At 33.7% G+C, this 21,780-nt stretch overlaps 6 protein-coding genes across 6 annotated transcripts in view; 4 read left to right on the top strand and 2 right to left on the bottom strand.

Moving 5' to 3' along the window:
• Positions 1-558: 558 nt before the first annotated feature.
• On the top strand, positions 559-2,425 carry elm (calcineurin like EF-hand protein 1 elm). The gene is made up of 4 exons (XM_011505996.1): positions 559-947; positions 1,202-1,465; positions 1,685-1,778; positions 1,856-2,425. Exons 1-4 carry the CDS (start codon positions 881-883, stop codon positions 1,998-2,000), a joined length of 570 nt encoding a protein of 189 aa, XP_011504298.1. The 5' UTR covers positions 559-880; the 3' UTR covers positions 2,001-2,425.
• A 302-nt stretch (positions 2,426-2,727) lies between these two features.
• Positions 2,728-6,535, bottom strand: Sec23 (transport protein Sec23). The gene is made up of 10 exons (XM_011505995.1): positions 6,295-6,535; positions 5,896-6,178; positions 5,725-5,811; positions 5,150-5,643; positions 4,420-5,070; positions 4,191-4,344; positions 3,791-4,117; positions 3,485-3,706; positions 3,309-3,329; positions 2,728-2,984 (listed from the first exon to the last, which is right to left on the bottom strand). Exons 2-10 carry the CDS (start codon positions 6,172-6,174, stop codon positions 2,895-2,897), a joined length of 2,325 nt encoding a protein of 774 aa, XP_011504297.1. The 5' UTR covers positions 6,175-6,178; positions 6,295-6,535; the 3' UTR covers positions 2,728-2,894.
• Positions 6,536-7,311: 776 nt separating this feature from the next.
• On the top strand, positions 7,312-8,591 carry Etfb (Electron transfer flavoprotein beta subunit). The gene is made up of 3 exons (XM_011505994.1): positions 7,312-7,519; positions 7,708-8,106; positions 8,253-8,591. Exons 1-3 carry the CDS (start codon positions 7,469-7,471, stop codon positions 8,562-8,564), a joined length of 762 nt encoding a protein of 253 aa, XP_011504296.1. The 5' UTR covers positions 7,312-7,468; the 3' UTR covers positions 8,565-8,591.
• Positions 8,592-9,247: 656 nt separating this feature from the next.
• Epp (Ecdysteroid phosphate phosphatase) lies at positions 9,248-12,379 on the bottom strand. The gene is made up of 4 exons (XM_011505993.1): positions 12,102-12,379; positions 11,129-11,368; positions 10,340-11,038; positions 9,248-10,129 (listed from the first exon to the last, which is right to left on the bottom strand). The coding sequence occupies exons 1-4, from the start codon at positions 12,204-12,206 to the stop codon at positions 9,338-9,340; spliced, it is 1,836 nt and encodes a 611-aa protein (XP_011504295.1). The 5' UTR covers positions 12,207-12,379; the 3' UTR covers positions 9,248-9,337.
• Positions 12,380-14,703: 2,324 nt separating this feature from the next.
• LOC105367329 (GATA zinc finger domain-containing protein 14) lies at positions 14,704-18,174 on the top strand. The gene is made up of 4 exons (XM_011505991.1): positions 14,704-14,795; positions 14,940-15,002; positions 15,624-15,786; positions 15,867-18,174. The coding sequence occupies exons 1-4, from the start codon at positions 14,722-14,724 to the stop codon at positions 17,973-17,975; spliced, it is 2,409 nt and encodes an 802-aa protein (XP_011504293.1). The 5' UTR covers positions 14,704-14,721; the 3' UTR covers positions 17,976-18,174.
• A 554-nt stretch (positions 18,175-18,728) lies between these two features.
• The window catches only part of AMPdeam (AMP deaminase), a 12,747-nt gene continuing 9,695 nt past the window's right edge, over positions 18,729-21,780 (top strand). The window contains exons 1-3 of the mRNA XM_011505990.1: positions 18,729-18,837; positions 19,420-19,614; positions 19,904-20,043. Of these exons, the coding sequence (XP_011504292.1) occupies positions 19,908-20,043 (136 nt within the window). The 5' untranslated portion in view covers positions 18,729-18,837; positions 19,420-19,614; positions 19,904-19,907. The remainder of the gene's footprint in view (positions 18,838-19,419; positions 19,615-19,903; positions 20,044-21,780) is intronic.

The raw sequence follows: 21,780 nt of genomic DNA, 5'->3' as shown, positions 1-21,780 counted from the left end.
TTATCGAAAAATCGAAAAATACTTTGTATTATGTAAGCTAAACAACGTAATTATAGTAAATTTTTACCTTCAAAAACTTCAGTTGCCTTTTTATTAGTAAATAAGCTTGCACAAAATAGAAAAAAAATACCAATGATATTTAAAATATTTTATGCAATAAGTTATATATGTATGTACATAGGCGAAATTAATTAAAAAGTTAAAAAATTTTATCGCGGTATAATGGATGGCAATTATGGTGAGCCACCACGTCAATTTTCGCACAGTCAGCCAAATTAATTATCAATTAGGCTTTTGAAGTTCATTCGAGAGCAATTACACAAATGATCCAAATCAAACGAATACCGAACAATCGATACGACTATCAAGCAATTTTCATCTAATCATTATCATCTGTACGCACTGTAACACAGTCCCCGTGGATGACTAGCGCAAGCTGGAATTTAAAACCCTGGTCAATAATTAAGTAGTGCACTTGGCGTGAATTGTCGATCGCTTGGTTCGGCGTTTGTATTCGGGCGCCAATCAGTGGTCGAGCCTCGTACTAATGTCTTGTCGATCCCCAATATCCTTGAAGGCCCGCCATCTCGGATCGTCGGCAACCATTGCTGAAGCAGCGGTGAAAATCCCAAACCTTCGCCAATTGTTGTTGGATAGAGCGGAGATCCGCGCTATTTGTCATCCACGGTTTGTTTGTACGTAGTTGCGCATGTTGCGTGTTGTCAGATTAGGCATTGCCGTGCGTTAGATGAGGCTGCGGAGCTACGGGCTCCGTTACTGATTATGTCTTCCTGACTCGATAATCGCTCTTAATCAACGAGTCAATCGAGGCTGATAAGAAACCATAAATTACTCCTCGATATCGTTGCGAGTTACGAAAATGGGTAACAGATCCAGCTTGCTTTTACGCGAAGAAGAAATCGCACAAATTCAAGAGAGTACTGGTTGTGAGTATATCGCTGTGAGGAACTTTTTGAATAAGTTTTCTGTTCATTTAATGTAAGCAGCTCATTGTAAGAAAGCAGTTGCCCTTGAATAATAATGAAATTACTTATGTGTATACCGGTTATTTAATATTTCTTATCAAGTAATTCATGGTGCTGTGGCATTTTAATATAAAAAACTTGGTTTTAATGCATCGTTAAGCGTATTGTAATTACAAAAGCTTCTTAGTATTATTCGACATTGATTTTGTTTTCAGTTACTCAAAATCAAATAGAGCGACTGTACAGTCGCTTCACAAGCTTGGATCGAGGAGATTGTGGCACACTGAGTAGAGAAGATTTCTTAAGAATTCCTGAATTAGCTATTAATCCGTTAGGTGATAGAATTGTGAATGCATTTTTTGAGGAAAGCAGTAACGACAGAGTCAATTTTCTTCAATTTATGCAAGTTCTTGCACATTTTAGGCCTATTAAAAAGAATAGCCAAAATATATTAAATTCTCGAGAAGAAAAATTAAGATGTAAGTAACTGTATTACTTGCGGTAATGTTACTTTATTACTAATGTAACATCGTTTCGATACAACTTTATTCCTATTTCTTTTCCATTACATTTTATTAACATTCATTTTTCTCACTTATGACTTTTGAAAAATAATCTTCGGTGTTTTTAAGATTAATTAAAATATTATATTTTCCTTATTAAAAATATCATATTATTATATATTACGTTCGTTGCAGTTGCCTTTAAAATGTATGATTTGGACAACGATGATTTAATTTCCAAGGATGAACTACTAGCTATATTACATATGATGGTTGGTGCTAATATTAGGTAAGTATTTTTGATTTGTATTTGTCGTATGTGTCTATTAATTTTGATAAATAAATTTTATTTTTCCTTTGTTTTAGCGAAGAACAGCTTTCAAGTATAGCGGAACGAACATTATCCGAAGCTGATGAAGATGGAGATAACATGATAAATTTTGAAGAATTCTGTAAAGCTCTTGAGAGAACAGACGTTGAACAAAAAATGTCGATACGCTTTCTTAGTTAAAATATTGTATATTAAATAGTATCAAATTTAATTTTAGTTTATTATGGTGATGCATCGTGAATGTAGAGAAAATTTTTCTTTGCATTAATGGCTTAGGGACATATTTAACTATTAAAACTAGCTCAAGTTTATTCAAGGTTATAGGCAAAATGAACAGTGTACATTTACCGTCACTAGAATTAATTTAATTATTAAAAATAATGGACGCGCAAATCTTTTATATTTAATAATATTAACGAGATTTATTGTATTTCATAAATGCTCTGGCTAGCATTTATTTCTTAGCAAATTGGTTACGTACAGTTACAGCGAGTTCTTAATTATAAAATTCTTCTTTATTCTCTGACAGTCTTGACTGTACTTATGTACAATACTTAATGTCATTAAATAACGACATGGAATAAATTATTATTTGTAGATACATATTTTTCTTTCCATTTTTTACCTAATTCATTTTTCTATTAATTTTATTATAGTTTAAACAAATACATTCAGTTATAACTGCATTAATAACTTTATTATTTTATTTTTATTCAGAATAGCAAAAGTATGTACAAATTATAGAAAATCTCGATTGTAGTTATTAATTTATCATTATTCATTTGCACAAACAAATCTCTGTACTTATAGCATAAATATGGTCACCTAATTAAATGTAATGTTTTTATTTAAATGAAACCAATCGTACTAATCATTTAAGAGGTTACTACTATATGTTGAGGAATTGTGGCATTATTAGTTTTTAATTGTGATAAATGCAATATGGTACATTGGAATCAATAAACTAAACCCTAGTGCCCTTAACAAATACATATTACTTTATATACTTAACATATTCATTATCATATACAAAAACAGTGTTATGATCGATTTTATTTAATTCAATGTTATATATTAAGCTGTTGATGATACTGCCAATTTCTTTAGATGTTCCATAAATACCTGTAGGCTAACATCATCCGTCAATACTGGAGCTCCACTTTCCTATGTAGAAGAAAAAGAATTAAAAGGTAATATTGAAAATTACATGTTTATGAATCTTTAAGCTCAGTATTATTATTCCCTTCACCAGATAATATACAAAACGATAGTAATTCATATTAATGTGCATATGTGTGTAGCCAAATACTGCTTTTTATTACAAATTTTTGTTTGTTAATGTGATATATGTTGGAATGAGAAAAAAAAAATTAATATTTATAATTAAAAGCTTTTCACCACAATCCCACGAATAAATGAATAATTTAGCAAAGAAGCATTTAAAATAAATAAATGAATATTTAAATAACAGTTTACAAAACAACCAACCCCATTGGACATCGGCATCCCCTGGTTCACAGGATCAGGATAACATAAAAAATTTATTAATTACAATGCTTGTATAAATAATGTATATATATATATATATATATATATATATATATATATAGTCAACATGATTACTTATAAAAAAATAATTATTTAATTAAAAAAAACTAACTTACCGCTCCATAAGCATACATATTGTTGTGTGTCTGACTAGGATTGACTTTGCTAAGAAGGAACCTAGCTTGAGAACCACCATGTTCAGTATCAATGTACCTAGGAGCTGGAAATCTTCCAACTAATATTTCAGCAGCATCATCTATAGGCGCAGCTAGTAATTGCTTGAAGTTTTCGTATTCTGGAAGATCTTGATACTTTAATTGACGCCATTGAGCTATCGTCTAAATATATTTAGGTTAGTTTATTAACAATAAAATTACTTAAGTATTATTCATGAAAGAATTTAAGTAAAATATGTCAAATACCTCCCCATGGAAAATAAGAATTTGGAAAAATGTATCCATCAGCAGAATTCGGTCTGATTGTATGGATGATGTATCTAATAAAACTGGCTCTGGCGGACCACCAAACCCATAACTATACAATAGTGGTTGAACCATTATTAACGAATTGGTTAAATCTTCTCTCATTAACATGTTTCTGTAAAAACTAGTTTCATCCGGAGAATTATTAAAAACTTGTAAAAATTGCGATCTACGTAAATGATACATGAATTGTGGATAGAGAGAAAAATTCTCTGCGAGCCTAAAACTATTTGGATCATCCTTAGCGTACTCGCCAAACTTTTGACACTGAAATAATATTTAACATTTATCGTAATTTATGAAAAAATCTAATTTATTGTATATATTATTGATTATTTACCAATCTTATAAGCATTCTGTCTACCCATCTTAGAACATCCGGGCCATCCTCGCTTTCAGCTCTGAAAACTGCAAGTCGAGACATAAGAACTGCAGCCGCTTCTTGATCAAATCCAGCAGCTATATGATGTAAAGATGACGAGGCATCTGCCCAACTATATATAATTAAAACAAGTCAAATCGTAAGACAAGTCATTGGGAATAATTTGTTATTTCGTTTCATTACTTACTTTCTAGCAACTGTTGTTACTCTGATTCTTCGTTGGCCACTACTGTGTTGATATTGCGTGATAAATTGTATACAGCCTCGTCCTCCTTGAGGTATTGGAGCTGCTTGTTGATTAACAACTTCGAAAAATAATGCAGTTGTTGTTGAAGGAGTCAACGAACAAAATTTCCATTGGCAAGTACCACCCAACCCAATTTCTTGTTCTCCGACACTTGCTCCTTTTACATTTAAGGATACACAAGGGCCAATCGCACCCGACACTTTAATTTCACGCGATGTTTTTATTTCTAAGGTTGCATTAAAGGCCATTTTAAGGTCACCATTGGTATCTTTAGAAAATACACGTTGGAACGTTTGCTTAAAAAGCGATGAATTAAAAGAATCGCCCATTACCATATGTCCGCCAGTTGAATTGCAACATTGTCTCATTTCTAATAAACCAGTTTGATCAAGCGCACACGAATAAATGTCTATGATATGACCATTGGCTGCTGCTCGAGCTGCCAAACTGTCATAGTGTTTTGTTGCTTTCTTCATATGTTTAGCATTATCTTTTTGAATATCATGATGAGACCTTATTGGTTGACGAAGATCATCAGTGACAACTTGGCCTGGTCCTTGAGAACAAGGTCCTCCCACAAACAAAAGAATCCTGCAAAAATAATAAAGTGTTTTAATATTTAATGTCATTCTCAAAATTTAGCAATTAAATTAATTTACAAAAAATGTACCTCGCTCCAGTATTTGCATAACTAGCTTCTAATAATCCAGTTGCTACGGCTAGAGCAACTCCTGTCGATCTTAAGGGACGCTTTCCTGAACCAACAGGCCATGGATCTTTTTGTAATTCCCCTAGCAGATCTGTTAAACTCATGTCACACTTCTGAACTGGTTGTAAAAATCTATTAGCGGGAGGTAAAGGCTGTCCACTTGGTCCTCTTTGATTTGGATTTTGTCCAGGAACTAGTCTTCCAATTCCTAGCATATCTTGTACTTGCTTGGGCAACAAATCTTTTGTTCCCCGAAACACATAGCTTTTACTACATCCTTCGCATCCTAATTCATGAACCTGCACCATTTTTCCAAATGTAATAAGACCTATTAATGCATTAGACGGTAGCAAGGATAACGACATCTGCAATGAATCTTTTAAGGCCGTCAATTCATCTTCGTCCAAACAAGTATCCACAACTAGTAAAAATATCGGTGGCAAGCACTGAGCCCTCTATAAATGATAATAGATTTATCGATAGAAAATTTTCCATATCCTTACTGTAGAAGTAAAAACGTTTATCTTAAAATTTACCATTATTGTATATTCGATTGTAGAGAACATTGGAATCAATTCAGCTGGCTGATGCTGCTCAGAGATTGCAGCATATTGAGGTGGAAACTAGATAAAAAGTATATGTTATATTTAGAATATAGACAATTTTTTAAGTTTTGGAAAATATAAATAGATGAGTCGATAACTTACTGGATTCCTTTGAAAACAGAAATTGCACACCCAAAGCTTTGCTCTGTAATCCACTTGGCAAAGAGGATTTAAAATTGCCCGACATGTAGACCTAGTGCACAGTACAGGATCGTACTGAATCGGTGGATAAACCAATCGTTCCTTTATTGGCTGATACAATGTTCCTAATGGTACAACTAATCTGGTAGCCTCGACCCTCGACGATGGCCAAACATTCCACGTAAAACGGACCCCATCTCTATCTTCATTTTGTTGAATGAATTCCTCGTAAGTCGTCATCTCGCTATTAAAATAGTTCGACAATCGTAATAAAAAATCTTGTACCGCATGTATGTCGCATCGCACATAAATTATTAAAACATGTTCGAAGGCATCGTGAGGTTAATCGACATATTATACCTGTGCGCTGCTTGCTTCGCTTAAATAACGTGCGGTCTCGAGCCGACTGAATTTCGAGTCCTACAAATGATCTTACATTAATCAGATCATTTTAACAATTTTAATTCCAACTAGAAATTTGACCGAGTCGACCAGTCCAGCGCTCAATGAACTTTGTAGCCGTCATCCGGGCCACGTCACATGAATTCAAGTCGAGTTGAATGTCGGCTCCGCCTGGCAGTCATTGTCGCAAGCAAAAAACCGCAGTTGCGGTCCGAGTGGCAAACACAGTCTTTCAACGCATGCGTGTTGTCGTTGATTTTATTAGCGTATAAAATACAAAATTGAAATGCAAACTTAATTTTTTAAGCGATCAGTTCAATGGTGGATTTTTATGATATTTAAATTCTCTTCTCTCATCATTGAGCTTCAACGTTTTAATCGATTATTTGTAGGCTGCTGCCTCATTGGGATTCATTGCGATGAGGCATCGTGTAATTCTGCCTAATTATCGACGAGAATGTACATCGAAGGAATATTAATGTGCGTGACCTCAATCGGCAATTGCGAATCTCGTAAATTGTATCAAATATATAAGAAAAGCAATATTGGATAAAAATTGATGAAGATAAATATGTTTAGAGCGAATTTATGTAACTTATGCTAATCACACGTTGAAATAAAATTACGATTATTTATACGCCTGACCTCGTATAGAATATAAACGAAACTAAAAAAAAAAAAAGCACTGTTTATTTTTACAATTATAGAAAAGGAAACTGTGTTATTATGTCGAATATTGTCGAATAGATTGTTTATAAATTACATTTATGTGCGAGCTCGAAGAAATATATAAAATTATTTAACAATTCTTATCTATTTAAAGATAAAATTATGTCGAAGTTCGATGTTTATCATCCCCTTCTCACTTTGACCGTCACTCAGTCGCTCATTCTCACTCTCTCTCTCTCTCCCCGCACTCAAACACATATGTATGTATATATATATATATATAAATAAATAAGAATATTACTATTCGAACCTTGGATCGGAGATTTTTTCTCCGTATTTGACACTCAAACACTTGTTAGGAAAAATTAGCAGCATAGTAAGCTGTATTATTACTAAAGCAATACATAATAATTATTCGTTTCATTTAAATCATAGTTTTATTTAGTCTTTCTACATTAAAATAATGGCTCGCGTACTTGTTGGAATTAAAAGAGTAATTGATTATGCCGTAAAGGTTAGTATAAATTATACTTCTTTATTAATATTTAATATTTATTCTCGAAAAATTAATATTTTACAAGCTTTTTGCAATTAATTATAATTACAATTTATATGTTATATTTTGCGATATATTTTTGTTTTTATGCATAGTAAATTTAATTACCAGATTCTTTTTTCATCAATGTATTTAATTTTATAAAGATTCGAGTTAAATCTGATAAATCAGGAGTCGTTGTTGATGGAGTTAAGCACTCGATGAATCCTTTTGATGAAATTGCCATTGAAGAGGCAGTACGCATGAAAGAAAAAAAATTAGCCAAAGAAGTTATTGCTGTTAGCTGTGGTCCAACTGCATCTCAAGAAACTATTAGAACGGCTCTAGCTATGGGAGCTGATAAAGGAATACACGTTGAAATTTCTGGTAATGAAGCTGAATTTCTACAGCCAATACACGTCTCAAAAATCTTGGCCAAATTGGCACAAGATGAAAAAGTAGATTTAATTATCGTTGGAAAGCAAGCAATTGATGATGATTGCAATCAAACTGCTCAAATGACTGGTGGAGTTCTTGGTTGGCCAACAGCCACATTCTGTAGTAAGGTAATTTCATTTATAAATTATTAATTTTAAAAATTAAAATAAATATGTATTTGTAATTTTTATAGATATTTTGAATGCATTAAAATACATATTAAAATAAGAAAATAAAATAATATATTACTTGTTTTTATATTTATTTTAATTAGATTGAGCATGGTCAAAATGAATTGACCGTTACTCGCGAGATTGATGGTGGTTTAGAAGTCGTTAAAGTAAAGACTCCAGCTGTACTTAGTGCTGATTTGCGCTTAAACGAACCTAGATATGCAACTTTACCAAATATTATGAAAGCTAAAAAAAAACCAGTAAAGAAAATTTCTCCTAAGGATTTAGGCATAGATATTACTCCCAGAATACAAATTATATCGGTGGAAGATCCACCAGTACGCCAAGCTGGATCGATACTGCCTGATGTTGATACATTAATTTCTAAATTAAAGGAAGGAGGGCATTTATAGTTAAAAGATGAAAAATGTAGATAAAATTTATATAAATGTGTTTACTAATTATTACAATTTATTGAAATGGCTAATAATCAAATAACAATTTTGTACATTTTTGAGATTTTTTAATAACTATATTTTTATAGAGAAATGTTTATCATATAAATATATGTATATACATTCAAACATATGCATACATGTGCCACATAAACCGAACGCACGCACGCGCGCGCGCACAAACGCATATACACCCACATAATATACACAAGTGCACGTGTATGCATATATTCAGTGCAATGTCTTTTGACAACTTGTTAATATTTTTTAATAAAGTATTTTTTTGCTGATAAAATATACTTTCTTTGGTAAGCGTAACAATGTAGTTGAAGTAGATAACATTCATATTATTAAAATCCATTATAGAAACAAATTTTTTTTTTCATTTAAAAACAACTGCCCTTAATAATTAATTTCAACTTTTTATTTAAATACATATTAGGAAAATAGATTTATAAAGCGATTAAAATATTTAACTTTATATTTAATAAGATGCTAATTTAATTAGTATTAAAATTTATGGCGAGAAAATTAATCAATCTTTTATATATATATATATATATATATAAAACATATATATCTATCTATAATCTATTAATACTTGTAAACATTGGACTTAAATACCAATATCTGTACTTCATATCTATTACGATTGGCGATTTTTGTTTATAATAAACATGTAATAGTTTCTCTCTGTCAGTACAACCATCATCCAAGGAAACATATTGGATTTAAGTTAAAATTTTCCAATCGAATCTTTTGTTACTACTATGTGTTATAGGGGGAAATGGTGGAGGATGAAGTTGCCATCCATGAGGACTTTCTCTAGCCATTAAACATGCTAGATAAGGTACCTGTTGTACTAAACGTGTAATTTCTGTTACATGTGGAACTCTACCACCTGTTAATTGTTTTGTACAAGCCGGCAAAGAAGTTGCATGTGCAACAATTAGAATATTACCTTTAGTACTCTCTATAATACTTTTTATAAGAATGTGACTTCTATCGTAATATTGTGCAGCATTTTCTCTTAAAGGTAGCTCGTCTGCTTTTACAACTGGTTTATACGATTTATCTATTTTAAATCCAGCATTAGATAATTCCTCAGGTGTCATCCATGTTGGTAAGCCATTTTGGTACCAAGCAACCCATTCCATTAAACCAGGTTCAATTTTTATGGACAAATCAGATTGGAAGCCTTTTAAAATTTGTGACAATGTTTGTATGCATCTTAAAGAAGGTGAAGCAAAAGCTATGTCTATGTGTACATTGGATGCTTTCATTGCTTCTCCAATTAAATTTGCTTGTATTTCTCCTAATGTTGTTAATGGGCAATCATCTTGAAAATCTTGAATATTTCTGGGAGGTATTTTTATCGGCATATTTAGGTCTCTACGAACATAAAGGCCATCTGCTTCAAAACAATACGGTATCCAAGTGCCAAAAGTAAAATCTACTCGTTCACCATGTCGGCAAATTAAAATTTCACGGCACGAAGGTGTCATCGGTTCTGAAGCTTCCAACTAATACAAAAAATTGATAAACAATAATTTAAATAAGGAAAATATTTTTAAAACAAACTACAGTAGAAACTCGATTAATTAATAAGTACATTTTTAAAGAGGAAAACATTATTATTCTTATATAAAATACATATTCATCAATTTACTTTCGCTCATAACTATCCCAAATGATCAAGGTTCTACTGTCTATTGTGATAGTTCGATAATTACAGGCTCGTTATCAGCAGCTACTCCATCTGGTGCATCCGAAGATTCACTTGAAACCATAATTGGTGGCCTTCTAGTTCTAGGTATTACATCCTCTAAGATTTCTATTTTATTTTCAATAATTGGTACAGTCGAATGTAATGTCCAAGAGTCGGAATCTGCAGTACGTTTTGTATGATTTAAAGGAAAATAGCCAGATGTGCCTGTTAACCACGAGATGCCTTCGACCCATCCATCTACTGAGGTAGTGCATGCCTCTTCTGGCACATATATATAATCACCAGGCCTCAGCTCCAATTCATCATGTTCTCGTGGAGCATGCGAATGCATTACTTTATGTACATTAACATTTGTAGATCGTGAATCCTTAGAATATAATCTCAGTTCCCAATTTGCAAATTTATTTGATTCCAGTTTTTCGACCATTAAGCGTAATGGTTCGAATAATGAGTTTGAAAATTGGTAAGCAAGTGTCAAATGTAATGATTTTGTATTCGGTTCAGCATCGATTCCTATATTAGATAATTTATTTACATATTTAAGAGCTAAAGATTTCAACCATTCAGCTTGTTCATCTTTAACAAATAATCCCATGAAATTTGGGGATATATAGGTTTCCAATTCAATGGTGTCTGGACACTCATCTCTATTAATTAATGTTTCCAGAATTGTGGTAAGTTCTTTCGAAGATTCATCGGAAACCTATGTAATATATATTGGATGATAATAGAGAATATTCGCTACATCGATCAAAAGCAATATCAAAATTATAAGTTGTCATATAATTGTTACCTTGAAAAATGAGACAAGTGTTATGTGTGGAATGAAATTATGTACTCCGTTCCATTCTAATTCTTTACTTTTAATCCAAAATTTTTGCAATTGTTCGTTTAATTGTCCGGTTGGACATAAATAAAGTACGTATTCTCTTGGTTCAATAGAGTCAAGTGTTGGATCTCTGACGTGTGCCAAAAGCCAATCTGAAGCAAGTTGAACGCAACGATGACCTGTAGCTGCTAAAGCTCTTTTGCACTACAAAGTTGATATATTTATTACAATTTTGAAGAAAATAGTATATTATAAAAAAAGTAAATATATAAAATAGAAGAGAGAGAGAGAGAGAGAGAGTGTGTGTGTGTGTGTGTGTGTGTGTGTGTTTACAACATTATGTATAATATAGTATAAAGGAATGTACAGACTTTAAATAATTATTATTTTGTTCATAATTTTTCCTTTTATTGTATTAACTAAATATTATTGTTTTCATTGTATAATTTATAATAAACTATAAATAATGTATTGAACTGGATTACTATCTATATTAGAACAAATTTTTAATCAAAGTACTCATCACGTCATCAATTTTATGTAATTATAAATTAATAGTTAAATATGATAAATTACATGAAAAAATAAGCCTCTTACTGAATTATTTACTTATTTAATTACAATTTTCCATATTTGATAAATTATTTGTCCTTAGTAACAAAAGTTTTCAAATATACATTCAACTTAATATTATTTACAAATCATGTGTCAGTAGATTGTTGAATTCTGTATAAGTAAATAGAAGAAATTCCAATGAATAATATAAATATCAATGTTTTATTTATTGAGTAACAAAAATAAAAATAAATGTAAGATAATTTCATAAACCATTTAAAAGAAGACTCTTGACAGTTTGAACAAATGCTTGCATATAATATTTACACATTATTATTTTTCATTAACCTACTGAAAATTAAACTGTTGCACAAACTTACGCCCTGTGTTTGGGGAAGCCCAGCTGTAGGAGAATTTGCAACGGTGTTAGGTGCTCTTTCGAAATTTTCGTAGGAGTTGGATTTTTGCGCGGTGGTAACGTCGCCATGACCAAACATTACTACGAATTTTTATATTTTATATTTAAAATACAGTGAAAAAATTGCATTTAGCATAACATTATTTTGTCACTTTGCATGACAGGTACAAATAGTTAATAAATATCTGTTTATATATATTTTCTTTCTACTAGTTTTGTGGGTTGGATTTCTGTAATTCTAATGAAAGATACTGTCTATTGTAATAAAAAAAGCTATTTTCTCATAATACTATAAATAATATCGTTTATATTATGTGATTTTAATATTGATGATCTGTGTATAAACGTAAAATATGTACAGCACTTTAAACTCGATCAAACAACAGATACAACCTTTAACGATACAATTGCTGTAGAGGGGAAGCTTAAAAGGGGGAGGGGGAATAGCTGCAGAGGGCATACACATTAATCCGCATGTAATATATACACACGATAGTGTAAATACTCCGGTACACTTTATTATATACCATACAGGTTGCAACGAGGTTGTGTTTTGATTTTGGCTTAAAAGCCAAATAATGATGTACGAGGTATTTTATACAATACTAGATAATATATTCGTTACTTACAAAATTTATCAAGTGGAGATTTCGCCACCTAGTAACAATATACACAATAATACTAATAGTTAATGCATTAAACATTTTTGAAAATCCTGTTAGCACAAAGTTTAAATTTAATAATTATATTTATATTATTTTTTACCAGAGTCATGTACTATAGTTATTTATATTTTCATGCATGATATGTTTTCATTTTCATCTATATATTATTTTCATATGATTATCCATGAACAAAATATACTCGGTATTTTTATAAATTCCCAACATATCATGCATAAGCACGCGTGTGTTTTGTTTGTGCGCGCGCGCGCGCGTGTGTGTGTAACCTTAAAGTTTTAATAATCGTTTTAAAATACCGACAGAAAATTGTTTATCTATCGGTGATGGAATTGCATTTACGTAAAATTATAAATTAGGCTGGTAAATGTATCTAGAAAATTACTAACGATAATTTGAATTAATGTTTATTTCAGATATGGATGAAATTCACGATTCTTTTAAGCCAATTTCGCGGCTGCAAGACACGTGGTACACACTAAATTCGGCCGTTGGTAAACTTTCCACTATAAATCAATCTCAATTTTACGATGAAATTAGTTTTTCATCCTTTGGTCATCCAAGAGCTAAATTTTACATCTAAAAATTCGAGTTTAAAAAAAAAAAATAAATATTTTAAATAAAACATTTTAAATGATCGTATTGGAATTTTTACAACGAAGTCAAATACATATATTCCCTTTGTTTCCCTATGCATAAATATAATTGTCAAATAATCATAATGGAGGAAAGAGAAGTAGACGATAATAAGATATATTTAACTCATATATCGAAGGCAACCAAAAATTCACATCATCCCTATAATTTAGAGGTAATTAAATGTTCAAAAGATTAAAAAAAAATTATTTTATATTTTGTATTATAATCGTAAAGTTAAATAATTTTAACGCTTACAATGTTTTCAACTAAACCAGACGACAGTTCAGACTTAGAGAAGATGAGCTTTACCAAATTTTTTTTATGAAAACAATAATTAATTCAATATTATCCAAGCACTTCCACACAATTTATGGAAAGAGAGAATGTATAATTGTAAATTAACTTAAATGACTTAGTTATGCTTTAATGTTTTCATTAAATAAAATTTTGCTCAGTATAATTAATGTTTATTTAGAATTCTATTTCCTCTTAACACAATATAATATACAACAAGTCGAATTATCATTGAAGTGTACGTTAATAAAAGTAGGAAATCAAGCAAAGTTTAAAACTCGCTATTATCACGCAATTACTCGGCGCTAACTAATTTAAATTTAGAAGAAATACGTGTGGAGCGGACAAATAAACTTGAAATTACAAAGTTTAGTGAATATAATTAAAATTTTCGCGAATTTATTCGTAGGGCATATTAGCGAACTCGCGCTTAAACCCATTAAAACATCTAATTCGCATAAATAATTAAAACGATGATATAACATATATTTATTTAGTTCGGTTACTTATATTCGATTATTAGCCGAGACAGCGAGTCGGGAATTGTTCAAATTGATAGAATACATGCGCTCGCATGTGGCAGGTGCTCAATACTACAGGGAAAATAGTGGGGAAGGAGGTAGAACACCTGTATGTCTACTTGGTAGTAAAACAGCCCCTATTCTACTACCGCGACGTTAAATGCGACAGTTGTGTTAAGCGTCGTTACAAAGAGTGGTTTCACTTGTACTTTTTACCATCTTTTTTTTTTTGTCGATGCGAAATTGTACGATTACTTTTCTAATTCACTTGTTTTCAATAAAAATTATTGTGTTTTTTATTATTTATTTCGTAGTAAAATAAAATTCACGCTGATTGATTTTAAACATACGCGGCGTGTATTGATTTCATTATGAAATATACATTAATATTCAATATGAGTATTTTCTTTGTTGTTTAATACGAAAATTGTCAATCATTAACGTAACAAAATGATACCGTTGTATAATGGACAAGAAAATCATTATAAAAATATGCTGGATCTTCAGGAGAAATTACGAAAGAGGTAAATAAATCTATTTGTATTTAATGTAAAAATTAATTGGATCATGAATCACTTTTATGCAAGATACGTTGTTACGTACCGCTTATACATACATACATGCATACATATATATATATTTTTTTTCTTTTTTTTTTTTTTTTACAGCGAGGAGGAAAGAATTAGGTTGGAAGAGAGGTTTAATCTTATGGTTCAAGAGTCACGAAATAGGTGAGTGTTAAACTTAATATATTACTATATTGATTGCTATTAAAACAAACATTAAACATTAAACATTTAAAAAACATTAATTTTTACAAAAAATTTTCATATAGTTTTTTATTATCGTTAACTATTTTGATTGCAATTTTATTGATAGCACTTTGCTCCACATTATGATTTTTATAATTCAATCGATCTAATGTGAACACAAACAATGCCATGCACATCGGTATTGCATAAAAAAGCTAAGAAATGGACGAGTATTAACAGTATAATGCAAATGTGGTTTATTGATCATTTGAGAAAAGAAGTGAAATAGTTTTTGCGCGCTATAACTATAATAGTTCTACTTTTTAAAAATTATACTAATATTTGTCCTGACCTTGTAAACTTCGTAAAAGCACGAATCAATTCGGTGCCTTCCTTTCGTGACAACAGAATATTAATACTATAAAATAAAGTAAATCCTTGTAGAACGAAAGATAAGAAATCATAATTTTATATTTTTATCGTTTTATTAAAATCATCAATATTAAACTAAATGCTTCCTTTTCTTTTTTTTTACATTTAGTTTTAATATATGAAGAAATCAATATTATTTTCTAATTATGTTAATATGCTGTTTTTTAGACACCAAGCGTGCATTAATAAATTAAGGATTTGTTACGTGGATTTTCTCGAGGAGCAAAAATTAAGGGAAGATAGGAATGATAAATTACGCGGAACATTAGATAAGATTGATACTAGCTTAGTATTAATGACTGCTAAAACAGAGAGGCTTAATGTTTTGAGAGTGAGTATCAGATAATTGCATAATTATAACATTTTTGATACGATGATCTTTGATAATATCTATAGGTTAATTTATTATAGAAACAGTATGAAGCTTATTTATTACGTGTTTACGGGGGACAACGGGAAAATCGAAGTGTAACGGCCGATAGTGGTTTAGAAAGTCAAAATGATCAAGAAATCTCTCCAAGTCCTGTTTTTTCAAAGACCCTGCAAACGGTTCCTAAAAATCTGCTTCCGTATATTAATCAAGAAGCTGACTTAAGTAAATTTTCACCACATTTAGATTATGAAAATACCCAAAAGCTCAATGCGATGGAAAAATCAACAGAGCATCGACAAAATTTAAATACCAAATTTACCGAGGCTACTACATCGCCAATACAGTTTGAAAACATTGTAGCTGCTTCGACGAACTATTATTCAAATTTTCCAAGTTACCTTGATGACGCATGGAAATATTCGAGTTTTTTGAAAGCAAATGCACAAATAAACAACAATAATTTGAAGCTTGACTCAAGAAAATCACCCGATGATGTCTCGATAGCCGAGCAAGATTTGGGTAACTATATCGAAAAAATCAAGCGACTTCATACAGATTTACAACGGAATGGTGATAATGAGTTTGACAATAGTTTTGAAACAGCAGATTATGAACAGAATACAAGTGGTGATCTATTAAATGTAACCCTATCGGAAAATCCACTGCCCCCATTAGTGGATGAAGAATGGAAGAAAGTGAAAAGCAAATTCCGTACTTTTCGTGATTTCGTTCAAAGTAATTCGATCACTAGTGACTCGAAAAATTTGACCAATGCATCGAGCAATGCTCGTGATTCATGGGCCATTGCTTTCGAGAGATTAAGCCAACCAGATGCAAATACCGATGTGCCCCGGACTCGCATCGGCCAAGGGAAAACAGAATGGCCATCTAAAGAGACGATTGTCTCGAAGAAAACCGATTTAGACGAGGCGCGTCGTTTGATTCAACAAAATCGCGAGCTTCTTTCCAAAGAAGAATCTATGTTAACGGAAGTTCTAAAAATGCAGAAATCCATTGAAATCGATAATGCGCCTGATCATTTATTTAAGGATGAGAACGATGGATGTATAGAGGATGACTACGATGACACGGTCGATATAGATTCATGGATGCCGAATGACGTGGAGCAGCAAGTCCAGGAAATAAAACTGCAGGATAATATTCAAGATAGGCTCAGAAGGAAATTAGAGTCCATAGAAGAGGTTGATCAGCCCGAAGACGAGGAAATTAAGGAGAACGACGTGCTGATTAATACAGAGGAAGTACCCGGCTTTAAGAATGAAGTTAATGAAGGAAACGTCGACGTTAGTTCGGTAAATTTATTGAAAAATGGCAATGGGAATGCAAACAATGAAGAGTATATGAGTAATCAGGAATATTACGCAGAGGATGGCAATGGTCGTCAACAGCAATATCCGGATAATCGACAGTACGTTGAAAATTATAAACAAGAACAAAGTGAAGATGAACAGCAATACAAGTATGCCAATGATTCTAATCAACAATATTTGTACGATGTAAATGGCGATTATGAAAATCAACAATACGCCGACGGACAATACTTAAATTATATTAATCAACAGTATCAACAATACGATCCAAAACAGTATGAGTTAAGTCAACAATATGGTTTAACACAAAATTACGATCTCAATCAGCAGTATAATTCAAATGGACTATACAATCAAAACGATTCCAATCAAGCTTACCGACAATTCGCCGGTAAATATGAAAAGTACAATGATAATGAACAACAGCCTGATCAAGGGTCAAACAACGAGGAAAACAATATAAATAATTACGATTCAAAATCAGGATATGATTATTCGCAGCAGGCACAGACTTGTGTCGAAGGAAATGCATCTCAATCGATTGAGATATTAGGAAATGATAATACGTTGCCGGAGTCGAACGAGGAACAGCAGCCCATTGTCAATTATTACGAAGTAATTAGCCCAAATGATCAAGTAAATAATTATGCTTCAGAGCATGAAGAAGAGAGTAATACAGGAGTCAAACGAACGACGAGCAGCTCATTAGATAAACCAAAGAAGAAAGATATTATAAAATTAATCCTCGACTCGGATTCCGAGAGTTTCATCGAGAGAAATCTTTCCAATACTGAGAGTGACTTTGATTTCAATTAGTATTCTAGTTCTTGATATTTTTATTAATGCATTATTATTTAATTCAAACTTCAGTATCAATTGCACAAAGCTATTTAAACAATAAAGCGTGATGCAACGCTTTTTATTATTTTGTATAATAAAACTGTAATGATAATGTAACTCTGCGAACGAGCAATAACAATACCGTTTATGTACATATATAATAAGGCTCATTAAATGCGACTAATTAAATAAAACTTAAAACGAGTGCGTTTATCATTTACACCAACCATATTGAGATGAATGGCTATGTGAAGCGGGGCGGGGCAGAGCTGACCGAGGCTGTGGGTGGTGGGGTGGGCGGTCAGGCGGGAAGGGCGAGAAGAAGGGAGTGGGTTATATGGGGTCTTGGGGGGGGGGGGGCTGACTGACTGGCTAGCTGGCTGGCTGGCTGTGAAACGCCGACGAAGGCGACAACGGTAGCGGCGACGAGGTGCACACAAGTCGTCTGGAATGCTCTCCGTGCTGAGAGTTCCTTTACCGCTGGTTATGGATTTTCGCGGTGTCAGGCAGGCATACGACGGCAATTGGTCGTGGGGCGCGAGCGCGGTAGCGAGAGCCAATCGCCGGCTGGCGGCGCGCGTTTTCTCACTCCGTCCTTACGTAGGTCGCGATGCGCGAGGTGTCGAACAGTCGTCGCCTTCTTCATGAGCCCAATATACGCCACGCGGCTGCCACTGTCCGGCCACGCGGAACCTACCCCAAGGATACCTGACGCCTGAATGGGACAATAGCACTCGCTGGTCGGCTTACTCTGTAGGAGGACACCTCGCGCGCCCCTTCAAAAACGAATCTCCTGTTTAACCGAGGTGGGGAAGAAGCGAAGTCGCTATTATCGATGGTAATATTATTCAACGCGTATTTACGCATTATTACGATTCGACTTTCCTAACCTTCTTCTTTCATCATTTTCCGACCTGCATTTTCTTTTGACACACTGTTTTCCTTCGCCCGAACGTTTATACCCAAATATATGTCGAAGTATATCTATATATATATATATATATATATATATTTTTTTTGTCGTACCGATTAGCATCATATAAACTTTACCACTCAAATCCTCCTCCTTGTTCCTTCATTCTTTCTTTATTGTGCGACCACACATTTTACTTAGTTGTTAAAGTATAAAACAAAAATTTCAATATTCAGTTTTTTGCAATTCTCGTTCTATTAATTTGTCTGCAGTGTAAAGTTGTGAACAACGACACCAATGCACACTGATTAAGAACAAACAGTATAAAATTGTGTTTCCTTAAACGCACCGACTAACTAGCTTCATAATATTAAAAAATAAATAAATAAATACGTAAAACAAACATCGTATTAGTCATAACAAAAAAATATATTTTTAATGTTTATATTTTTAATATTAATATCGTCATTATTGTTACAGTTTATGTATATTTATATTTATAAATAGCTTAGATAAAGAGCTCGAGCAGGAGCCTAAGGCGGAAAAACGTGATTCTTTCATAAGTTGATAAATGTGTGAGTTGAAAGATAAAAAACGTAGTTGCATCGATCTCGTCCGCTGTTCAATGTGCATTGCGGATTGATAATTGTTGCGCGGAAGGTGGACATAAATTGCCGGAAACATCGAAGAAAAGTTTTACTGGTGAGCCAATGATTTTTTATATACTCGAGTCGTGAGACCGTTAACATTTTATCTTCATATGGATTTTAAAAGGAACGAACGGGTCAACCGTAATTTCATTCGATATATAATAACGCTCAAAGTAGATAAAAGCGTCGGTTGGAATGTTTGCCGAATTCTAAATGGAAATAAATATTATTTTTAAATACATAATTTTATGCATGCAATCGCACACTTATTGGCAATATATCATCTTAAATGTGTAAGGGTTTTTTTGTCGTTCTTTTTAAATAAGCCAACAATGTTTTAGAAGGATGGACGAGACGACGGCAGTTGCCATGAATCTAGTGACGGATGCCCCAAATGGAAATGTATATTACGAACCGGATGGCGAAGGAGATGGCGACAGTTTAACCACGCCTTGTCATCATCCGTCAAATATCCGCGAACGTAAGTTACAAGATCGAGGTAATATCCTGTACTGCTCGCTACAGTTTAATCCACGCAACTGCTTCATTTTAGCGCGTAACGTTTCGTGCCAACAATCTTAATTAACCGCGTGGCTAATCCGCATAATAGTCATAATAGCGGTAGCATTACCGGCAGCAACAGTAGCGGCTGCAGCGATCGTAGAGGCTGAAGTCACAACCGTATAAGTACCATACATGTACAGCGATGCAAAGCTTGTTAAGCCAGTGCAAAAAGAATTGGCTAAGTGATTCTAGGGGGAGCCGAGAATCTAACATAGTATCGACTCCCGTGATGGCTAAATAAAGCGAGCACGCACATCCTGGGTGGATCGACGGTTTCACCACGCGGCTTTTTGACATTGCGCGTCATCGTTCGTCTTGGCATCCGCCCACCTCCTCCCCTCGACCTGTCCAACGGGTATCGATCAGGGCCGCGAGTTTGACGGTCGATTCCTCGCTTGCTGTAAGGTGCCGTTAGTTCACGATTCGCGGTACGTAGCGTTGCACCGGGATGTCGAGCAGAGGCATCGTACCCACGGTTAAGCCGGACTACAGCTACCTGATCTCGGTCGACTCATTCGATGACGTAGGGGACTACGTCGGCGATTACGGTAAGTCATATGCGAGCACGTGCCTCGGCTCCTTTTCTTACCGTTCTTTTGGTTTTTTTTTCCGCCTCACCCACGTTATCGCGCGTTGTTAATTGCGAATGCAGTAGAGAAAAAATTTATGAAAAAATGACGCCCACAATAGCATTCCTGTTTACGTCTTTGACCTTGATTCTCTATTGACTAAGTCTCCCTTGAAAGTCGAAAACTCAAGTCACCCTTGGATCGTCCGCTGATAATGATGATGACGATGATGGTGATGGTAATGGTGGTGGTGGTGGTGGTGGTGATGGTGGTGGTGGTGGTGGTGGTGGTGGTGGTTGTGGTGGTGGTGGTGACGGTGATGGTATGGTAATGTTGCTGTTACTGCTATACTGCTGCTACTGCGTATTACGTGCAGTTGACTGTACGCAAGTACATACGCTATTTTAAGTTGTTTTTTTGCCAATAAAATATTTTCGGATACGGCGATTTCGGGCCTGACGTCAAATTTGCAAAATTCAGAATAGCAGAAACGCGCGTGGAAAATTGCGAATTAAAATGCACGCATTAACACTTATTTATATTCGTATAATTATAAAGTCAATATAATTTTGCTATGTTGCCCGCCCGGTTCGCGCGTCCTTGTGCACGAGGCAATATTTCACACTTCAATGTCTTAGATCATATTACGCTACTCGTTTTGTAAGCATAAAAATCTTACTGCAAATTTTCTACTCTATCTCCTTATGCAACGGGGTATAACGATTTGATTGCTTATAAATACTCGCTTATGCAAAAGCGCGAAAATCGTCCATTCGCTCGCTCGCTCGCTCGCTCGTGTATGCGTGTTTTAAAGCTTTAAGACGATTGATATACAAGTGGGTGGGTGGTCGGCGCCACGTTGTATCGATCACAAGCGGTATATAGATTGCGTAGAGTCTTAGGGCGGGGTCCGGGGCATCGGCCAAGTTCCTTATCAATGCCGCTCCTCAATGTTTACGTCGAGGGCGACGCATGGCCGGTCGGTCCGATGCTACAATTGTGCAGCATCATGGGCCCCGATCGTATACATGCACGGGCGGACCTCCATGTCGTGCTCGTGGCCATTGTCACCGTCGTCAGAGCGT

This window comes from Ceratosolen solmsi, unplaced genomic scaffold (genome assembly GCF_000503995.2).
Source record: "Ceratosolen solmsi marchali unplaced genomic scaffold, CerSol_1.0 scaffold7, whole genome shotgun sequence".
In the NCBI taxonomy this organism is placed as follows: Eukaryota; Metazoa; Arthropoda; class Insecta; order Hymenoptera; family Agaonidae; genus Ceratosolen; species Ceratosolen solmsi.
This window is presented reverse-complemented; position numbering and strand designations above follow the sequence as displayed.